At 30.5% G+C, this 22,806-nt stretch overlaps 1 protein-coding gene across 1 annotated transcript in view; it reads right to left on the bottom strand.

Moving 5' to 3' along the window:
* Pde6 (Phosphodiesterase 6) overlaps nucleotides 1-22,806 on the bottom strand; it is a 221,019-nt gene that overhangs the window by 42,451 nt on the left and 155,762 nt on the right. The window contains exons 5-6 of the mRNA XM_076409732.1: nucleotides 9,746-9,927; nucleotides 9,291-9,478 (exon numbers count right to left, since the gene is read on the bottom strand). Of these exons, the coding sequence (XP_076265847.1) occupies nucleotides 9,291-9,478; nucleotides 9,746-9,927 (370 nt within the window). The remainder of the gene's footprint in view (nucleotides 1-9,290; nucleotides 9,479-9,745; nucleotides 9,928-22,806) is intronic.

The following is a 22,806-nucleotide window of genomic DNA, read 5'->3' as shown; positions in this document are numbered from 1 at the left end:
AAATTATTTGTTTATAACCTGATTTTCATGTAAATATTTTGTTAAAGCTTAAATGATGATATAATAATTAAAATAATTATTTATAATTTTAGGATAAGAAGCTGTATCAAATAGCTAAACTTTTACGTGTTTACTACGGCCGTATATAAACAATAATACAATAATTAGCAATAATCAGTAATGTTATTCCGTAATTGCATAATTTGAATTAAACTAAATTAGTTAAAATTTTATGTGAAAACTCAATTTGTTTAATATTAGTTTAGACCGAAAATTATTTATTAATGCAATAATATTTAAATATTCAACGTGCCGGTTATATAAAAATTATTTATTTATAACCTGATTTTCATGTAAATATTTTGTTAAAGCTTAAATGATGATATAATAATTAAAATAATTATTTATAATTTTAGGATAAGAAGCTGTATCAAATAGCTAAACTTTTACGTGTTTACTACGGCCGTATATAAACAATAATACAATAATTAGCAATAATCAGTAATGTTATTCCGTAATTGCATAATTTGAATTAAACTAAATTAGTTAAAATTTTATGTGAAAACTCAATTTGTTTAATATTAGTTTAGACCGAAAATTATTTATTAATGCAATAATATTTAAATATTCAACGTGCCGGTTATATAAAAATTATTTATTTATAACCTGATTTTCATGTAAATATTTTGTTAAAGCTTAAATGATGATATAATAATTAAAATAATTATTTATAATTTTAGGATAAGAAGCTGTATCAAATAGCTAAACTTTTACGTGTTTACTACGGCCGTATATAAACAATAATACAATAATTAGCAATAATCAGTAATGTTATTCCGTAATTGCATAATTTGAATTAAACTAAATTAGTTTAAATTTTATGTGAAAACTCAATTTGTTTAATATTAGTTTAGACCGAAAATTATTTATTAATGCAATAATATTTAAATATTCAACGTGCCGGTTATATAAAAATTATTTATTTATAACCTGATTTTCATGTAAATATTTTGTTAAAGCTTAAATGATGATATAATAATTAAAATAATTATTTATAATTTTAGGATAAGAAGCTGTAGCAAATAGCTAAACTTTTACGTGTTTACTACGGCCGTATATAAACAATAATACAATAATTAGCAATAATCAGTAATGTTATTCCGTAATTGCATAATTTGAATTAAACTAAATTAGTTAAAATTTTATGTGAAAACTCAATTTGTTTAATATTAGTTTAGACCGAAAATTATTTATTAATGCAATAATATTTAAATATTCAACGTGCCGGTTATATAAAAATTATTTATTTATAACCTGATTTTCATGTAAATATTTTGTTAAAGCTTAAATGATGATATAATAATTAAAATAATTATTTATAATTTTAGGATAAGAAGCTGTATCAAATAGCTAAACTTTTACGTGTTTACTACGGCCGTATATAAACAATAATACAATAATTAGCAATAATCAGTAATGTTATTCCGTAATTGCATAATTTGAATTAAACTAAATTAGTTAAAATTTTATGTGAAAACTCAATTTGTTTAATATTAGTTTAGACAGAAAATTATTTATTAATGCAATAATATTTAAATATTCAACGTGCCGGTTATATAAAAATTATTTATTTATAACCTGATTTTCATGTAAATAATTTGTTAAAGCTTAAATGATGATATAATAATTAAAATAATTATTTATAATTTTAGGATAAGAAGCTGTATCAAATAGCTAAACTTTTACGTGTTTACTACGGCCGTATATAAACAACAATACAATAATTAGCAATAATCAGTAATGTTATTCCGTAATTGCATAATTTGAATTAAACTAAATTAGTTAAAATTTTATGTGAAAACTCAATTTGTTTAATATTAGTTTAGACCGAAAATTATTTATTAATGCAATAATATTTAAATATTCAACGTGCCGGTTATATAAAAATTATTTATTTATAACCTGATTTTCATGTAAATATTTTGTTAAAGCTTAAATGATGATATAATAATTAAAATAATTATTTATAATTTTAGGATAAGAAGCTGTATCAAATAGCTAAACTTTTACGTGTTTACTATGGCCGTATATAAACAATAATACAATAATTAGCAATAATCAGTAATGTTATTCCGTAATTGCATAATTTGAATTAAACTAAATTAGTTAAAATTTTATGTGAAAACTCAATTTGTTTAATGTTAGTTTAGACCGAAAATTATTTATTCATGCAATAATATTTAAATATTCAACGTGCCGGTTATATAAAAATTATTTATTTATAACCTGATTTTCATGTAAATATTTTGTTAAAGCTTAAATGATGATATAATAATTAAAATAATTATTTATAATTTTAGGATAAGAAGCTGTATCAAATAGCTAAACTTTTACGTGTTTACTACGGCCGTATATAAACAACAATACAATAATTAGCAATAATCAATAATGTTATTCCGTAATTGCATAATTTGAATTAAACTAAATTAGTTAAAATTTTATGTGAAAACTCAATTTGTTTAATATTAGTTTAGACCGAAATTTATTTATTAATGCAATAATATTTAAATATTCAACGTGCCGGTTATATAAAAATTATTTATTTATAACCTGATTTTCATGTAAATATTTTGTTAAAGCTTAAATAACGATATAATAATTAAAATAATTATTTATAATTTTAGGATAAGAAGCTGTAGCAAATAGCTAAACTTTTACGTGTTTACTATCGCCGTGTATAAACAATAATAGAATAATTAGCAATAATCAGTAATGTTATTCCGTAATTGCATAATTTGAATTAAACTAAATTAGTTAAAATTTTATGTGAAAACTCAATTTGTTTAATATTAGTTTAGACCGAAATTTATTTATTAATGCAATAATATTTAAATATTCAACGTGCCGGTTATATAAAAATTATTTATTTATAACCTGATTTTCATGTAAATATTTTGTTAAAGCTTAAATAACGATATAATAATTAAAATAATTATTTATAATTTTAGGATAAGAAGCTGTAGCAAATAGCTAAACTTTTACGTGTTTACTATCGCCGTGTATAAACAATAATAGAATAATTAGCAATAATCAGTAATGTTATTCCGTAATTGCATAATTTGAATTAAACTAAATTAGTTAAAATTTTATGTGAAAACTCAATTTGTTTAATATTAGTTTAGACCGAAATTTATTTATTAATGCAATAATATTTAAATATTCAACGTGCCGGTTATATAAAAATTATTTATTTATAACCTGATTTTCATGTAAATATTTTGTTAAAGCTTAAATGATGATATAATAATTAAAATAATTATTTATAATTTTAGGATAAGAAGCTGTAGCAAATAGCTAAACTTTTACGTGTTTACTATCGCCGTATATAAACAACAATACAATAATTAGCAATAATCAATAATGTTATTCCGTAATTGCATAATTTGAATTAAACTAAATTAGTTAAAATTTTATGTGAAAACTCAATTTGTTTAATATTAGTTTAGACCGAAATTTATTTATTAATGCAAAAATATTTAAATATTCAACGTGCCGGTTATATAAAAATTATTTATTTATAACCTGATTTTCATGTAAATATTTTGTTAAAGCTTAAATGATGATATAATAATTAAAATAATTATTTATAATTTTAGGATAAGAAGCTGTAGCAAATAGCTAAACTTTTACGTGTTTACTATCGCCGTATATAAACAACAATACAATAATTAGCAATAATCAATAATGTTATTCCGTAATTGCATAATTTGAATTAAACTAAATTAGTTAAAATTTTATGTGAAAACTCAATTTGTTTAATATTAGTTTAGACCGAAATTTATTTATTAATGCAATAATATTTAAATATTCAACGTGCCGGTTATATAAAAATTATTTATTTATAACCTGATTTTCATGTAAATATTTTGTTAAAGCTTAAATGATGATATAATAATTAAAATAATTATTTATAATTTTAGGATAAGAAGCTGTAGCAAATAGCTAAACTTTTACGTGTTTACTATCGCCGTATATAAACAACAATACAATAATTAGCAATAATCAATAATGTTATTCCGTAATTGCATAATTTGAATTAAACTAAATTAGTTAAAATTTTATGTGAAAACTCAATTTGTTTAATATTAGTTTAGACCGAAATTTATTTATTAATGCAATAATATTTAAATATTCAACGTGCCGGTTATATAAAAATTATTTATTTATAACCTGATTTTCATGTAAATATTTTGTTAAAGCTTAAATGATGATATAATAATTAAAATAATTATTTATAATTTTAGGATAAGAAGCTGTAGCAAATAGCTAAACTTTTACGTGTTTACTATCGCCGTATATAAACAACAATACAATAATTAGCAATAATCAATAATGTTATTCCGTAATTGCATAATTTGAATTAAACTAAATTAGTTAAAATTTTATGTGAAAACTCAATTTGTTTAATATTAGTTTAGACAGAAATTTATTTATTAATGCAATAATATTTAAATATTCAACGTGCCGGTTATATAAAAATTATTTATTTATAACCTGATTTTCATGTAAATATTTTGTTAAAGCTTAAATGATGATATAATAATTAAAATAATTATTTATAATTTTAGGATAAGAAGCTGTAGCAAATAGCTAAACTTTTACGTGTTTACTATCGCCGTATATAAACAACAATACAATAATTAGCAATAATCAATAATGTTATTCCGTAATTGCATAATTTGAATTAAACTAAATTAGTTAAAATTTTATGTGAAAACTCAATTTGTTTAATATTAGTTTAGACCGAAATTTATTTATTAATGCAATAATATTTAAATATTCAACGTGCCGGTTATATAAAAATTATTTATTTATAACCTGATTTTCATGTAAATATTTTGTTAAAGCTTAAATGATGATATAATAATTAAAATAATTATTTATAATTTTAGGATAAGAAGCTGTAGCAAATAGCTAAACTTTTACGTGTTTACTATCGCCGTATATAAACAACAATACAATAATTAGCAATAATCAATAATGTTATTCCGTAATTGCATAATTTGAATTAAACTAAATTAGTTAAAATTTCATGTGAAAACTCAATTTGTTTAATATTAGTTTAGACAGAAATTTATTTATTAATGCAATAATATTTAAATATTCAACGTGCCGGTTATATAAAAATTATTTATTTATAACCTGATTTTCATGTAAATATTTTGTTAAAGCTTAAATGATGATATAATAATTAAAATAATTATTTATAATTTTAGGATAAGAAGCTGTAGCAAATAGCTAAACTTTTACGTGTTTACTATCGTCGTATATAAACAATAATACAATAATTAGCAATAATCAGTAATGTTATTCCGTAATTGCATAATTTGAATTAAACTAAATTAGTTAAAATTTTATGTGAAAACTCAATTTGTTTAATATTAGTTTAGACCGAAAATTATTTATTAATGCAATAATATTTAAATATTCAAAGTGCCGGTTATATAAAATTTATTTATTTATAACCTGATTTTCATGTAAATATTTTGTTAAAGCTTAAATAACGATATAATAATTAAAATAATTATTTATAATTTTAGGATAAGAAGCTGTAGCAAATAGCTAAACTTTTACGTGTTTACTATCGTCGTATATAAACAATAAGACAATAATCAGCAATAATCAGTAATGTTATTCCGTAATTGCATAATTTGAATTAAACTAAATTAGTTAAAATTTTATGCGAAAACTCAATTTGTTTAATAATAGTTTAGACCGAAAATTATTTATTAAAGCAATAATATTTAAATATTCAACGTGCCGGTTATATAAAATTTATTTATTTATAACCTGATTTTCATGTAAATATTTTGTTAAAGCTTAAATAACGAAAATAATCTAGTGAAATTATTTTCGAATTACAATAATGTTTTGGACATAAAATACAAAAACCCAAATTATAGATTAATTACGTTTTCACTATTCTAGTATATTTATTATTTTCACATATATTTTTAAGTAAGTTTTGGTGTGACAGATAGATGCTACTGTTGGTCAAATGCCATTGTGTACACAGTACTTTCTGACCACTAGTTTATAAGCAAAAGATAATACAAAAGATCGACAAAATATTATTTTATGTGTTCATTAAACGTTGGTTTATGATGGGAGATCATACTGTTAACGCCTGACCAGTTCTTGTGTTGATAAATGTTGTGAACTGTACAATTTTAAAACCAATTATTCTTGACTGATCCACTGCCACCTCTTTCCTCTGAATTTTTCACCTCTTATATAACTACCAAGGCTACTACAGGCTAATTTTCGATCTCTTAAAAATGCGGTTTTAGTCACTGCTTTTATATTTAATATAATTTATAATATATAAGTTTTATATAAAGGTTTACATTATACTCTTACACGTACACGACCTATAGGTAAAAATCAAAACCGAAAGAGCACCTGAGGAACTTGAAGCGTGTTGTGTGAAGATCGTTAAGCATGGTAGTGATAGCTTAATAGTTTAGAGACACAGTGGTAATTATAAGCCCGGCGATATGATAGAAGTTGATGGAAAAGTTAATATAGAAGGCTTTCATTAGGACTGAATCCAATTGATTGTTTTTGAAGTTTTTTTTTATGAGATAATGATCATAAACATTAGTCAAAATTGTTAGGCTTTCCTACAGCAAAAACGAAATGAAGATATTTTACAAATAATGAAACGACCATCACAATCACTTCGAATCAATTAGTATTGGATGAATGTGATATAAAAGAGAGTAATCGATGAGCGAAGATCGAATACCCATTGAGGACAGCACCGTTCTAGGAATACTTGTAAATAATAATTAATAAAAAGAATGAAGGGAATATGCGGACAAGTAATTAAAAGTAATGGAAAAGAACTAAATTGAACAAAAATTGTATTAATTTGTTTCTAATTGTATGACATATATTTGATTAAATTTAACTAAATGTTAGTCGAAGGTTTGATTAATATTTGAGTGCAATAAATCATAATCATATCATATATTTTATTATCGCTTTTTTTGCTAACTTATTGTTTCCAAACTCTTGAACAGTAGTCTATATAAAATGTATTTGGTCGTATAAATAGTGCTGATATATATTTCACTATGTATATTTCGGGAATGGGCAACACTGTTGTCATGTGAGTCCATATGACGGTTCCATCATAAAGTTTGACATTTTTGAACATTTTGTCGCACGGACGTTATTTGTTTATTTTATATTTAGATGAAAGTTTCGTCTCGGCAAAAAATGGAACTGAATCCTGAACATTTCCTTGCGATTATTTTTTACGATTTTCGACGTGGGTTATCACAACAAGAGTGCATCAATCAACTTAATTTGACTTTCGGCGATAAAGCTCCATCAAAAACCATCATGTATCGCTGATTTAGTGAATTCAATCGTGGTTGTAGTTCGCTGTCCGACGAGATTCGAGAAGGTCGTCCAAAATCGGCTGTTGTACCAGAAAACATCGATGCTGTGTGCAGAATGATCAAGCAAGATCGTCATGTTACCTATTGTGAGATTGAGGCAGCCCAAAGCTTTAGTTCCACCAGCATATATGTGATTTTACATGAACACTTAGCTGTGCGAAAGTTATGTTCACGTTGGATGCCACACAATTTGACAATCGCACAAGAAAGGCTCGTGTCGATTGGCGCAAAAAAATGCTTAAGAAATTTAATCGCTGTGCCTCGAAAGACGTTTATAAAATCATGACATCGTATGAGCTCGAAACTAAGCAGCGTCGGCTGTATGGGTGTTTCAAGATGAACGAAATCCAACAAAAGTTGTTCGCGCGCGAAGCACTTCAAATAAAATGGCCTGTTTCTTCGGGAAAACTAGTCATATTGCAACAGTGCCTCCAGAGGATCGTAGGATAGTAAATTCTGATTAGTACACAACAATTTGTTTGCCAGAACTCTTCGGAGATATAAGGAAAATAAACAAGAGACACCGGATTGTTCTTCATTATGACAATACGAGCTCTCACACATCAGTTCAAACAAGAAATTATTTGAGCACTCAAAATATAGAATTGATGGGTCATCCGCCGTACAGCCCTGATTTACACACCCAATAACTTCTTTTTGTTACCATTCGTGAAGAATAAACTGCGTGGTCAACGAGTTTTGTCGCCCGAAGAAGCTATTGAAGCTATATTATTGAATCATGTTTTAAAGATATCTCATTCGGAATGGAATAAAAAATAAATAAAAGTATCGATCATCGTGGTGAGTACTTTGAAAAACAATAAAAATATATTCGCAGCTTAACTATTTGTTTTTTTCCTATTCCCCAAATATAAATAGTGACACTTGTATTGAATGCTTTGATAGTCAAAAAAATATTCACAGATATCCTCAGATCTTTAGCTGATCATATTAGTAACAAAATTAATCATGTTATAAGACAAAACAGGTAAAAGTTTCAGGAGAACTGAAATGAATATATCACTACTGAAGAAGCGTATGAATTTTTAAAACAATGTGTTTCTTAGATAGGCTGGAAAGCATTATAGAATCAAGTGATATGATAAGTATGTATGTACATTGATGTCAATCACATCAAATTCAGGTTTTGTAGTGACTGGGGATACTGATTATAGTGGGATATAAACCATGGACCTCGGTTACCGCCTAATACTCTTTGAGATACTAATATGTTTTCTAATCTTTGTGTTGCTGGAATAAGTGAATTTTTTACGTCAGGTTTTTCATTTTCGACTAAGTAGTTAGAAACATTTATATCCGTTCATTACGTTATTACGAAGAGTGCTAATTTAGGTTAAGAATATTAACATGATTTCGCTTGAAAATATTAAACATTGAATGCAGAGTGTTTCTAGGTATGTTGTCATGTTAATGAACATTATGGAAGAAATGTTTGTTATGATTAAAGTTTAATATCGGTAAAACCTTTTTATAATTTCACCTTGCATATATTGGTGTGCGTAATAATAGAAAAGTAAACAATTGATTGCACTTGAACGTTTTACGAGTATTAGATCAACTTAATTAGAAAAATCGAAAGGATTGAAAATAATTCAACTGAAGTTCAATATACAAATCATATGTTTTCTTTTGCTGTTTTGACACGTTATTAATGTAATTGATTTATTTTCAAATAGATCAGATAATTGGGATATTATATGCTGTTATTAAATGTTAAAAAAAATTCCAATTAATATTCCACTTATTTGTGTCAAATATTACTTTACTATATATATTGTAAGATGCTGATGCTGACTCTACCTATAAGCGTTCTTTGTCCGTTTATTATTGGCATACAAAGTATAGTCCGGGCAGTCTCCGCGTCTCCTTCGCTGTGTTTTTCGCAGAGCCACGCTCCCACGTCCCCGATATTCAGGATTTGTCCTGTGCAGGCTGCATATCCTGCTATTTGTGCTAGTGTGGAGCCAGCCAGATCGTAAGATGATGGTCTGCAAATGTAATAAAAATAAAATGTTACAGACGAAATAGCTTGATGTGGATTATTTTATATATGGTTTGTTTTAGCTAAAGTTCGACTTCTTATATATTTTTCCCTTTGCGCATTTGTCCAAATTTTTGTAATATTTTATATGGAATACGGCAGACGCATTCTCATTAACATATTGTTTGTATTATTATAATGGATTGTTTACATTCACAAATACATATATTTTAATCTACTAAAAATTTATTATTATATAAAAACTAAAAATTACCTAGAAACTAAGGTTTTGGTGCCGCCCTCCCGTAACTCAAAAATGGTGGTAAAAGGACTGGGCTTTAGTGTGAGATTATCGATCATGTCTTGAGCTGTCACTGATCCGCTGACCATTCTATTTAAGGGTGGATGTCGTTGTATAATTTTTCCAGGTCTCTCCACGATTCTTTCCAGGTGATTCTGTAATATAAATTATTGATAAGGAATTTATTTATTTTTATGTGTATTTATAATTATTTATGTGTATTTAAAAACAACGTTGAATCTAATATAAAGTATAAGTTATACAAATTAAATCTCAGAAATTCCACATTGACGCCATTATAGTTTTATTAGAAAATTGAGTAAAAGTCATCGATCAAAACAGGACATATGTCGTTGGTTAGTGTTCGAAATGTATGCGAATAAATTCGATCTCTTCTTGAAGTCTTTTATAAAATATCTGTTTTAGTTTATACCTATTTCTAAATACGGAGTAAAAGAAATAAAAATTAGATAATTAAAAAATGAAAGTTACAAAATATTACTTGTAAAACTACAAATTTGTAGGTTTCAATTTTAATAAAATAACTGTTTTGGTGAAATAGGCGTGTTAGATTTACTTTTGGGGTTTTCATCGATGAATGACGTATATTTTTAAATATATAACTGCTGTAAAATAATAAAATGTTTGTTTGAAAGAAGTCGCAAAGCAAACAAATATAACTTCGATATGCATGAAATAAAAATTAGAAAACGTTGTTAGGGATGTTGCAGATATAACTGAGTTAAATTTTTAATTAAATTTCTAAAATTCCAATATAAACTTCCCAAAATACCGCTTTTAGAACATCTGCATTTTTATAGATCTATGGCGGTATTTTGGTCTCTACGGTATATTGTCGTCACTATTTGATCTTGTTTTGTGACCGCTCCTGGCCTCTGGATTATTTAAGATATGGAAAAACCTTAATTATTGCCCATTGTGTAGGAGCGAAGGTGATTGGCAAATGCAGTATACTTTGGGAGTAAACGTGACATACATGCCACCTTAAGTAGTACGAATCGAGGTGTTATAATCCTCTTTTACTCTTTCAGTTAGGTTAATTAGCGCAAATAAATTGAGTAGTGTAAAGTGTTTCATTCATTCGCAAGAAAGTCTAGCTCAAATCGTCAGTTGTGAGCAACCAGGGCACGGAGTGAATTAAAGCGCTACCAAAGGGTAGCAAACGAAGAGAATTAGCGAGATCAGTTTTTCATTAACAAACGTATTATAATAAAATTCAGTTTTTGGATTCGCGCTCAGGTTTCCTCTATGAAAATCTTCGTATGCCATTAGATAAACATAAGAACATTAGAATGAAAAATAGTCAGAGGGAGCTCTTGCCCATTTTTATTGTTCGATACACTCTGAAACTCCAACTGATAATACCAAAAGAGCAAAAAAAATATAAATGAGCTAAATTAAATTATCAATTTTACTTTATAACTTGTTTGCTTGCTGTTCAGTTTTATTCATAAATTTAAATTAAATAGATAAGTACATAACATATACATCCTCTTGTAAAATTTTTATTCAAGAACAAGAAATATAATGCTATCATTCATAAAAACAGTCCGATGCAAAAATATTTTTTGGAGACCAGTATTCCAATAAGACCAAGTTAATGGGCAGGTAGGATAATGTTCTCTTTGTGCAAAGTACCTTGGGATGAATAAAATGCAAAGCTTCGTTGGAATGAGCATATCAGATTAAAATACAAAAAAAATATAGTTATTTGGAAGAAAATCTAAGTTATCCGCACATAATAAGTTGCTACTGTACGAGCAGATAGAAGTAATATCAACATAATACAAGGATTTCAGAATAAAGTCTATAAAAGTATTGTGGATTCACCCAGGTACTACTAGAATAATTACATCGAGATTTCGGATTCTAACTGCTATAGAAAATTGGGAGATTCGCAACAAGACATGAGCAACTCTTGAACAACACTGAATGAGGTTGCAGACTCAAGAGAAGTGTGGTGTGTCTAGTGTAGTGTCATGTGTAGTAAAGTACACTAAATGCTAATAACTCGGAGAAGTGCTGCTAATTATACTCTGTTATGGACTAACTAAAAACCAATTGTTCTTCCTAGATAAATACCTATTTTTAAATTACAGTAGAGACAAAGTTAATCGGAAACGACTAGTAATAATATGTTAATACATTTTTAAAAATGTCACGTTTCGGCTTGTAAAAGGTGCATGTTTTTGTTCAATATCTAAAATCATAATTTCAAGCAACAAAATTAATACTAACGTGCTTTCGTTAATGTTACATGATTTCATTATAAATTTTCAACACTACCTATGTCTTTCAGTGCTGTTAATAGAAAGTTTGAATCAAAAATCCGAAAATAATGAATTGTTAGTTCCTAACACCTAGTCAATTAATAACTAATTTAATAATGAGCATACATTTTAAAATAGACTTAGACATATAAAAATCAACATCTTCCAAAACAAGTATTTTTGGCAAAACAGTTATCTAGAAGATTTGTGAAAAAAAAAACATATTGATAAAAATCGTCTTGCACAAAAATATTTTTATGTATTCAAAGAGATAGAAAAGGGATTTTGTTTGTTAATCAACTTTAAAAGGGATGAAAAAGGTATGAGAGAATAAAGAAAAACTATTTAAAGGCGTACAAGAAGAGAAAGAAACAAAAGAGCATACAGAAGTATAAAACAAAGGTAACAAAATGTGGTACAGAATATTACCATCAAAAGAAGTAGTATAATATTAATTAAAGTATCAAAAGACAACTAATAGTAAAACTTGAACACAAAAGATACGAGAATAAATTAAAAAATTAATTAAAATAAGAGAACAAAGAACTGATGAACGTTGACTAGAAAGCGAAACACGAACATTTGAATATCGTGGTTTCTTGCTGAAAGATGTGGCAGCGTACACCGACATTTATTTTTCTTTGTTTTCCCTTCTAAAAAATATATTATTTTACAATAAAAGGTTGCACAAACGGGGGCAAGTCAGTAATTTATAATTGTGTGTTTTGAAACATCATATTGTAAGGTTAACAGGTCAATTGAAAAGTCCCCGGCCTGACACATATATGGCGTTACTAAAATTAAATCTATATGTTTTTTAATTAGCCCTAACCTTCAAAAGATGCGTGTATAAATTTGACAGCTGTCGGATCATTAGTTTGTGAATTATGGCATTTTGCGTGAATCAACTTTTGTTATTGTGAAAAAATGGATAAAAAGGAATTTCGCGTGTTTCAAAAACTTGGCTTGATGCAAAGTTTCAGGAAAATCAACCATCAAGGATTGGTATGCTAAGTTTAGACGTGGTGAAATGAGCACCGAAGACGGTGAACGCAGTAGACGCTCAAAAGAGGTTGTTTAACATTAAAAAATTCAAAAAATGATTTCTTTTCTCTTTCTATTTCACTCTAAAGATATCAACTGAACGTGTACATCATGTTATTCACGGATACTTGGGTATGAGAATGCGCTGTTAAAGTGGGTGCCGCGGGAGTTCACTTTTGACCAAAAACAACGAGTTGATGATTCGGAGCAGTGTTTGAAGATGATTAAGCGTAATAAACCCGAGTTTTTAAGTCGATATGTGACAACGGATGAAAAATGGCTCCATCATTTCACTCCGAAGTCCAATCGACAGTCATCCGAGTGGACTGTACACGATGAATCCGCTCCAAAACGTGGGAAAACGCAACAATCGGCTGGAAGAGTTATGGCGTCTGTATTTTGGGACGAATTTGCATGAAATAATTTGTATTAACTAACTTGAAAAAGGAAGGACCATCAGCAGCGACTATTACATAGCATTATTGGACCATTTGAAGGAAGAAACCGCCGAAAAACGGTCGCATTTGAAGAAAAAGAATGTGCTTCACCTTCACCAAGACAATGCACCGTGTCAAAAATCCATGAATTGGGCTTCAAATTGCTTGCTCATCCACCGTATTCTCCAGATTTGCCCCCCAGCGACTATATCCTGTTCTCAAATATCAAGAGAATTCTCGCTGATAAGAAATTTTCCTCGAATGAAGAGGCGATCGCCGAAACTGAGGCCTATTTTGTAGTACAGGACAAATTGTACTACAAAAATGGTATCAAAAAGTTGGAGGGTCGCTATAATCAGTGTATCACGCTTGAAGGGAATTGTGTTGAATAAAAAAAAAACTAAGTTTGCCAAGAAAATGTGTTTTACAATGGTAGGCCGGGGACTTTTCAGTTGACCTGTTAGATATATATTAGCAATTTAATCTGCATGTTAGTGATCTTGTAGTAGAAACACACTTCAGAGAACTTTTTTATATTAAATGCATATTCTGGAAAATGCTGGAAAAAATATCAAATAATACACTTAATATTAAAAAAATTCCTAAAAAGTAAACACGAATTTATTTGCACAAAAGCTCTTTTTAAAAACAATTTAAAATCATAAAGGAAAAGACGATATTCATCCTTTAATGAAGTTGATTTTTTGTTTCTTAAACAGTTCGCGAGTCAGAGAGAAAACTCCTGCAGCTAGATCAAACTTTTAATATATTTTTTAATTGGCAGCTGGTCGACGACGTAAAAAAAATAAATATTTGACGAAGCAATTTATCTTTACATATTAAATGAGATCATATTTTAATGGCTCCCTCTTTTTATGTATTTAAGGTTATTAGGTTTCAGGCCGAAAGTAGCTTTGGAGAGAATTTTTTCTTTGGGAACATATTCTCGCGATTAATTTTTTGTGTGTTAGCGAATTATGCATCTAAATAATTGCGGGGTTTAACTTATAATTAATTTCGATCTAATTTTAGTTTTTTAATTTAATTATAAATTTAAATGGGCTTTTCTCGTCATTATTTAGCATCTTCTTTTTACTAATTAAGGTTTATTTGAATCCGGACTGACTACTTAACGTGGGTTCTGAAGCCGAATAATGGGTCTTACTCAGTTTGTTAAATGTCGAAACTGGGATGATCATTCTTTCTCGGATTTTACAATCTTAACTATGAAAATCACAATCATACAGGGGACTAGTAAAGACAAACTTTTTTCGTCTATTAGTCAATTCATAATATATATATTTTTTAATATACCTATAGACATATATGGGGTGGACCACTAGTAACAAACTTTTTAAGAAGTATATCGAAAGAGACAATAAAAATGCATTTTCATTATTACAAAAAATAGTAGCTTATTTCTATTTGCGTATAAGATCGGATTACTATACCAGTATAATGAATACCTTTAATGAAGAACTTATCAATATTATTTTTTATTATACTTTGGAGTCTCCTTTTTACCAAATAAAGGTTCTTGATGTAGGCCTAGTACGTTATCCAATTATGTCCACGACATTAAGCCTACTATCTGGTAAGTCATCACCATAGACATACGCATCTTGATTATGGTACGAATGGAATGATCTTCACTATTGCATGAATACGTTTTGTACCATAAAAACTATCAACACTATATTATCCTAAAATTTTCATGATATTCAAGTGTATATATTAGGTAATCAAAGTGAATTGAAGAACCAGCAGCATCAGATATTTATATCAAATTATTTAGAAAACTTAAAAACCGTAGTTCGTCTTAGGAAAAGTCGAGAAGTTCTTTTTATTTTATGAAAAACAATTTTATGTCTTTTGATACTCTTCCCTAGGCTATTTACTCAGCTAATTCCAAGGACGAAGAAATAGTTAAATAAAGTACAGTGAGTGCCAAATACAAATAAATGTTGTCATTTGACGTCGAAAGTTGTGTAACTGTAAAAACCTTTTAAGAAAGAAGTAATAAAATTACTTAAGCTAAATCGCAACAAAAAATGATTGAAAAGATGCAAGCAACAAAATTTAGCCAAGTTAACGAAAATACTAGTTATGCCCAAAATATGAGCAACGTTGAACATATGGAGACAAAAAAAACAGAAGCTACCACCAACGAATTGTTTATCATGTTTAGTCAAAATGTATAAAGAACAAATTATTGCGTCATTCTCCGAAAAACCCCAAAAATTATAAAATAATAATATTTAAGCAAATAAAGATATTAGAATTAGAGTTTGCAATGCTCAAGGAATTCAACATCAGCAAACTGAACTACAAGCATTCTTGAAATTACAAAAAACAGATGTTTGTTTAATATCTGAAAGCTACCTGAAGAAGGAATTCTTAATTAAATTTAGAGGATACACGTTTTACCATATGACACATCCAGCTAATGCCGTAAGAAGAGGAAGTGCAACAATAATTAGAAACAATGTTACTAGCTGCAATTTACTGTCTACCAAGATACAATGGCAGAAGAAATTTATCTGAACCAGAATGGGTCTAGAATGATAACGGTTAAAGATAATAAGTTGCATAAAGCATAAAGCAGTTGCTGAACAAGCATGTAACTATACGTCAACAGGAAAATCAACTTATTAGCTGACTGATCATCAAATGAAATAAAATCCTACAGATCTATCTCCATGCTATTAGTAATATCTAAGGTATTTAAAGAGAAAGAACCTAATACCTACACATCATTGGGTTTGTTAACAAGCATTCATCAATTGATCAGGTGCATAGTTCAACTATATTCTTAGATCTATATATTCTAGATACAAGATGCAGTTCTAGATACAATACTATATTCTTAGATACAAGTTTTTGATATGATATGGGGCATGAGAATACGATATACAGAAGGGAATGTTCGGATTGGCGCATGTATACAATCCGCTATATTGCTCTTTTTTTCTACATATCTACCTACAGTATGCTACAATCGATCATTTCAAAATTTACCGTTGATCGAGTGAAAACAACAAATAATCTAGAATATTTAGATTTTGTGATGTATTAACAAGTCAATAACAATAACAATTAAATTGTTGTATTATTATTGTTGTTGTAACATACATTAGTTTTATATTATGGAAGAAGGGTAAAATATTTAAACAGCATCAATTTTGTTTATGGTGGGAATATTAACCGCCAAATTTGTAACAAAACATTTTCAAGGACATCAAATAGAAGCCAATATATGCTAAAAATTTCATTCCGATATAGCTGCATATTTCAAAATAATAAAAAAAGCAAAGAAGAGAATTAATCCTTTTGTTCATATAAAAACGTTGCAAAGGGCATGAGATAAATAATATAAAATTGTACTAGAACTTATACTAGACTTTTGTACACATTTTATTGTAATTAATCATCCGTTCGTGTTAGGTTAGCAAATATACAATACGTGAACCAAAAGCTAGTCAGTTCAGTAGTCAATTCACTAATGAAGTTTCTCCATCAAAAAGATTAGCAAGAATTGCATTAACTGATAAATATTAGATATATACTTTAATCAAGAAAATATTGTAGTAACGATGTAATTTTTCTTTTGTATGTAAAGTGTTGCTAATAGATGCTGACGGAAAGCTGAAGGAAGTTCAATTTAAATTATAGAAAAACTAAATAGGATTTTGCAGGGTTCAAGAATAGTGGAGGACGATACTTTGAAAAGATTAAATTTACTAATAAGAGTTGACTCGAATCGAACAAACAAAAAATATAACATTAATCATCAATGACACCCTAATGACCTAATGGCTACTATTTTGAAGTTGGAGGCGTGAAACACACAAGGAAAAAGAATATATTAAAGATAAATTATTATTATTAATATATATAAAGATCATAGCTAAATAAGTTATTGTTTTTAAATATAATGATGCTTTGATTGGAACCTTCTTTCAGGTTAAAAGTATGATAGCCTGCAAGGTGAATATTTTGCTTTGAGATAGATGAATGATACATACAAATATGTTTCTGGATCTTTTGTAAGTAATATTAGATAATATCCAGTTTTATATAAATATGGTTTGTGGACTCTAATAATGTTTCAATACTAAGTTTTTATGTATATATACTGCCGCTTACTGAAAACATATTTCAATATATAAATCAGTTTTCTAATTGTTTCCGTCAGAAAAAAATTAATATTACTGATATTACATCTTTGCTAGACTTTAAATGAGTTCCCAGCAATTAAGGAAGCTGAAGGAGCTAAATATCTTTATCGCGGGGACGATATACAAAGAACAATATATTTGACCAAAATTTTCAACACCAGTATCTTTATGGCATGACGGTCATAAACTGCAGCAAATGTTACCGAACCAACACACTGAACTATTAGAATCTTACACTACGGCCAGAAGATTTAGAGTGCCTGTTTTATAATAAAAAAAGGTAAAGCAAGTGTGTCACAAGGAAATCTATTGGGGCACCTTTCACGATATCGCGAGTACTATATTTGCTGATGAGACTGCGATTCTTGCTATCGGAGCTAATATCCAAGAAGCCACACCAAAATTACAATAGGGAAGTGACAATATAAACAATTGGAACCAAACCTGGACAATAAAAATAACGAAAGTTAATCTGTGCATGTGCAGTTCACGTATAATAATATTGTATAACCACCAATAAAAATAAATAATACTAACATTCGGTATAGCAGCAACGCTACGAATCTCAGAATGAATATTGATGCAAAACTTCGCTGGAAGGAACATGTAAAAGAGAAAAGGAAATAAATAGAATAAAATTATAGGAAAAGGTATTGGTTAATCGTAACAAAATCACAATTATCAGTAGATAACACATTGCTATTTCACAAGCAAATATTGAAACCTTGACATACGTAACAAGCCAATTGAAATGTTCCCGGTCTACCAGAGTAAAATATATTTTATTGTCAAAATTAGTTTTTTTAATCAACATAATTCCCTTCAAGGGTTATACACTGATTATAGCGACCCTCCAACTTTTCAATACCATTTTTGTAGTACGAATTGTCCTTTGCTTAAAAATAGGCCTCAGTTTTGGCTATCACCTCTTCATTCGACGAAAATGTCTTCCCAGTGAGCATTCTTTTGAGATCCGAGAACAGAAAATAGTCGCTGGGGACCAGATCTGGAGAATACGGTGGGTGAGGAAGCAATTCGAAGTCCAATTCATGGATTTTTGACATCGTCTTCACTGACTTGTGACACGGTGCATTGTCTTAGCGAAGCAGCACTTTCTCTTTCTTCAAATCCAGCTGTATCTCGGCGATTTCCTCCTTCGAACGGTCCAATAACGCTATGTAATAGTCACTGTGGATGGTCCTTTCTTTTCAAAGTAGTCAATAAAAATTATTCCATGCGCATCCCAAAATGCAGACGCCAAAACCTTGCCAGCCGACTGTTGTGGCGCCCACTTTGCACAGAGCTTTCTCAGACCCAAATATTCGTGAATGATATGATGTACAGTTCGGTTGATATCTTTAGAGTGTCTGCTATTTCATTCAATTTCAATTTACGGTCATTCAAAATCATTTTGTGGATTTTTTAAATGTTTTCGTCGGTAACAACCTCTTTTGATCTTCTACTGCGTTTGCCGCCTTCGGTGTTCATTTCACCACGTCTAAATTTAGCACACTAATCCTTGATGGTAGATTTTCCTGGAGCAGTGTCCGGAAACTCGGCATCGAGCCAAGTATTTGCTTCAACTGTATTTTTGTCCTTCAAAAAACAATATTTTATCAATACGCGAAATTCCTTTTTATCCATTTTTTCACAATAACAAAAGTTGCTTCACTCAAAATGCTGCAATTCACAAACTAATGATCCGACAGCTGTAAAATTTATACAGGCATCTTTTGAGGATTAGGGCTAACTAAAAAACATATAGATTTAATTCTAGTACCGCCATCTATGTATTTCGCGAGAAGTAATGTAATTACAATACAAGTTTTTTAGAACAATGTCATAAGGAGTATGTAGGCGAAGCCAGATATTGTCGTTAATAGAGACGTTCAGATACCGACTGGCATTCAGGAGATCAAGAAAATCGCAGATAATTATGTCGTATTTAACAGATAAAGTGCAGTTTTAATACATAAGCATTATTACACCATCGACTAAGATACTAAGATACATTTTAGGTTAGTCGGCAACGACTAGTAGCAATGTAATAAAACTATCAGGTCGAGAATAATCAGAAGGATCAGCTGGGAACAGTTATACAGGAATTATATGAATTATTAGCAATAGTAGCAGCAGTGAGTAGTCATTATACATATTTTGGAATGAAAAATGAGAAGAGATGCTGATACGAAATCGCTAATAAATTAAAGTTATAATCTTGAAATATATATATATATATATATATAAATATATATATATATATATATATATATATATATATATATATATATAATATATATATATATATATATATATATATATATATATATATATATATATATATATATATATATATATATATATATATTTCAGTGGTATCGGTATCGTTTCTTTTACATAACAATATTATTAGTTATTTATTTTTACTTCTTATACGTTCGCCTCTAAATGTAGTTATATTTATGATCTGTTTCTGTAAACTTTCGGCCAAAGATAATAGAATATTTTATATGAAGGAATGTGAAATTTTGAATTGTGTGAATTTAATTTGAAAACCTTTCCGAAGGTGTATCGATTTCGATTTGAATCATACATAAGTTTAGACTTCTTCGAGTAGTTCCGTGCTAGCTCTCGAAGAGAACGGTCGTGTCCGGTCCGCCGAACCTACCTGCGCTTCCGAGAATTACCCGAAACTTTCCCTAAGACGGTCGACCCGTTATCACGTTTCACCAGTGCCTACGTAAAAAAAAAAAAAAAAAAAAAAAGCGTCTGTAAGCGCCGAAAAGGCGTTTTTACAGACAAGGCAATGGCGTCATGTACGTCAGAGCCGACGTCGCCTCCTGAACATAATCCCAGTGTTTCAAATTCAAATGGACCATCTTCAGAAGACAGCCGAGAAGTGCTTATAACGGAATTGAGAAAACAGAACGAAGACCTGCGAAAGCAGATAGCTGACCTTAAAACGTTCGCAAAAGCCCAAACAGACGCCCTGAACAAACAGACGGAAAAGCTGGAAAAGAGCGAAAAGGCTTCCGAAGAGCTCAAGGAAGAAATAAAAACTCTCACAGCTACGATAACACAATTCATGAAGCATCAAAGAGATGCCATGGAAGTAAAGATTCCCGCTGCCATAGAAATTCAGTCCCAGACACCAGCTAAACCGACACAACACTTAGACCAAACTGAAGACTCAGAAGACGGTTTCACCTTGGTGGGAAAAAGGAAAAGAGGGCCCGTCACTCCACCTCAGGAAAGCCAGCTGCCGAAGGCCGGCAACAAGGGAAAACAGGCTCCCAGATCACAACCCAATCCGATAGCCAAGCCAGCCACTAAATCTACCCAATCGAAAGCCAAGGCTAACGTACAGCCTTCGATTACAAAATTTGCCACCAGACCAGTGCAAAACAAGCCGACCACTAAGACGGCCCCACAGCCAGTACCGAAACAAGTTACCACAAGACCAACCCAAGACCAGCCTACGCAGGTAAGTAGCCAGGTCACTAAACAAGTCTTAACCTCCACAGCAAAAACAGTGCCAACCGTTTCGGCGACTGTTTCTCAAAGTCCCCCAAAGGAAAAAATTCCGTCTATAGTGCTCCGTGATAAGAAGAGGTTCATGGAGCTCATTAGAATTACTAAGGCACAATCAATAGACATTATAACCCGAAATAAAAAGGACGGCATTTTCTTATTCGTCGCCACAAGCGACAATTACCGTAAACTTACTACCCTGCTCGAGGAAAGGAATTACCCTTACCATTCCTTCTGTCATCCGGAGGAGAGAGCATTCCGGGTAATAATAAAAAACATCCCAGAATCACTCTGCATTGACGAAGTACGTGAACTTCTCTTTGATCAAGGCTTCCATCCCAAATTTGTGCAAAGATGGAAATTAAAATCCGGGATAGAACTACCAATTATTCAGGTAGTTGTCCCTCGCGAAGAGCGACAGATCATATATATGACCAAACTCGGCGTCATCACAGTGAAGGTCGAGGTCCAAAGAGGAAACGGCCAGCCAGTGCAGTGCTTCAACTGCCAGCTTTTCGGGCACTCCAGCTCATATTGCCGAGCCCCCCCACGGTGCGTCAAATGTGCCGGGCATCACGACACTAGATCCTGTACCAAAATCCCAGAAGTACCTCCAAAGTGCAGCAACTGCGGTGAAACTCATACCGCAAACTTCAGCGGTTGCACCTGCCGTCCTGCTCCAAGAAAACCAAAAATTCCGACCGAAACCAGACCTCCACAAGGTTCTGCATGGAGTAACCAAGGTGGCAGAAAGCTAGCCCAAAAATTAGCCAGCGCTACCCAGCCTGCTCCAACTCAAACTCCTGCTCCAACCAATACACCGGACCTTAACTCCACAATGCAGGCGTTTACTGACCCGCAGGCTTTCCTACAAGTGATCGCCCTGGCTCACCAACTTGCTCGTCTTTTTCCAAATGTCGCCGCCTAAGCGGCAACACTTACCTGTCTCTATAACTTTCAGCAGCCTTTAACTCTTCGAAATGGCTGTTCCGAAATCTCTTATACTGATGACATGGAATGCAAATAGCTTACGCGGAAAGCAAGCGGAATTGGAGGACGTCATAACATTCTATGACGTCGACATCGTGCTCATCCAGGAAACTTTCCTGAAACCTTCGCATCGTCTCTCTTTCGAACACTTTTTTGTCTACAGAAACGATAGAACTCCGGGTCGAGGCGGTGGAACCGCCATTCTCGTCAGAAAAGGAGTCAAACACGAGCTCCTTCCATCGTTATCAGTAAACAACTTCGAAACAACCTCCATTAAAATCGATATCCAAGAACGTCCCTTCGTGATTACATCCCTGTACAGGAAATCTTCTGCATTCAACTATGCCGAATACCGATCACTCGTCGAAGGAAAATTTCCGAAAATAATAGGTGGCGACTTCAACGCCCACCACCCCACCTGGGGGTGTTCCAGAGCGAATCCCGCAGGTAACGCCATCGTAGCTCTAAGTGCAGATCTGGGCTACGGCCTTGCCTTGCCAGATGAACCCACCCATCACCCTAGTACAGTCTCTCAAGGCGCAGCAAGAATCCTTGATTTCTTT

The sequence above is a fragment of the Rhynchophorus ferrugineus genome, unplaced genomic scaffold (genome assembly GCF_030347505.1).
Source record: "Rhynchophorus ferrugineus isolate W39M unplaced genomic scaffold, kcgeb_rfMv2 rfM7, whole genome shotgun sequence".
Classification (NCBI taxonomy): Eukaryota; Metazoa; Arthropoda; class Insecta; order Coleoptera; family Curculionidae; genus Rhynchophorus; species Rhynchophorus ferrugineus.
This window is presented reverse-complemented; position numbering and strand designations above follow the sequence as displayed.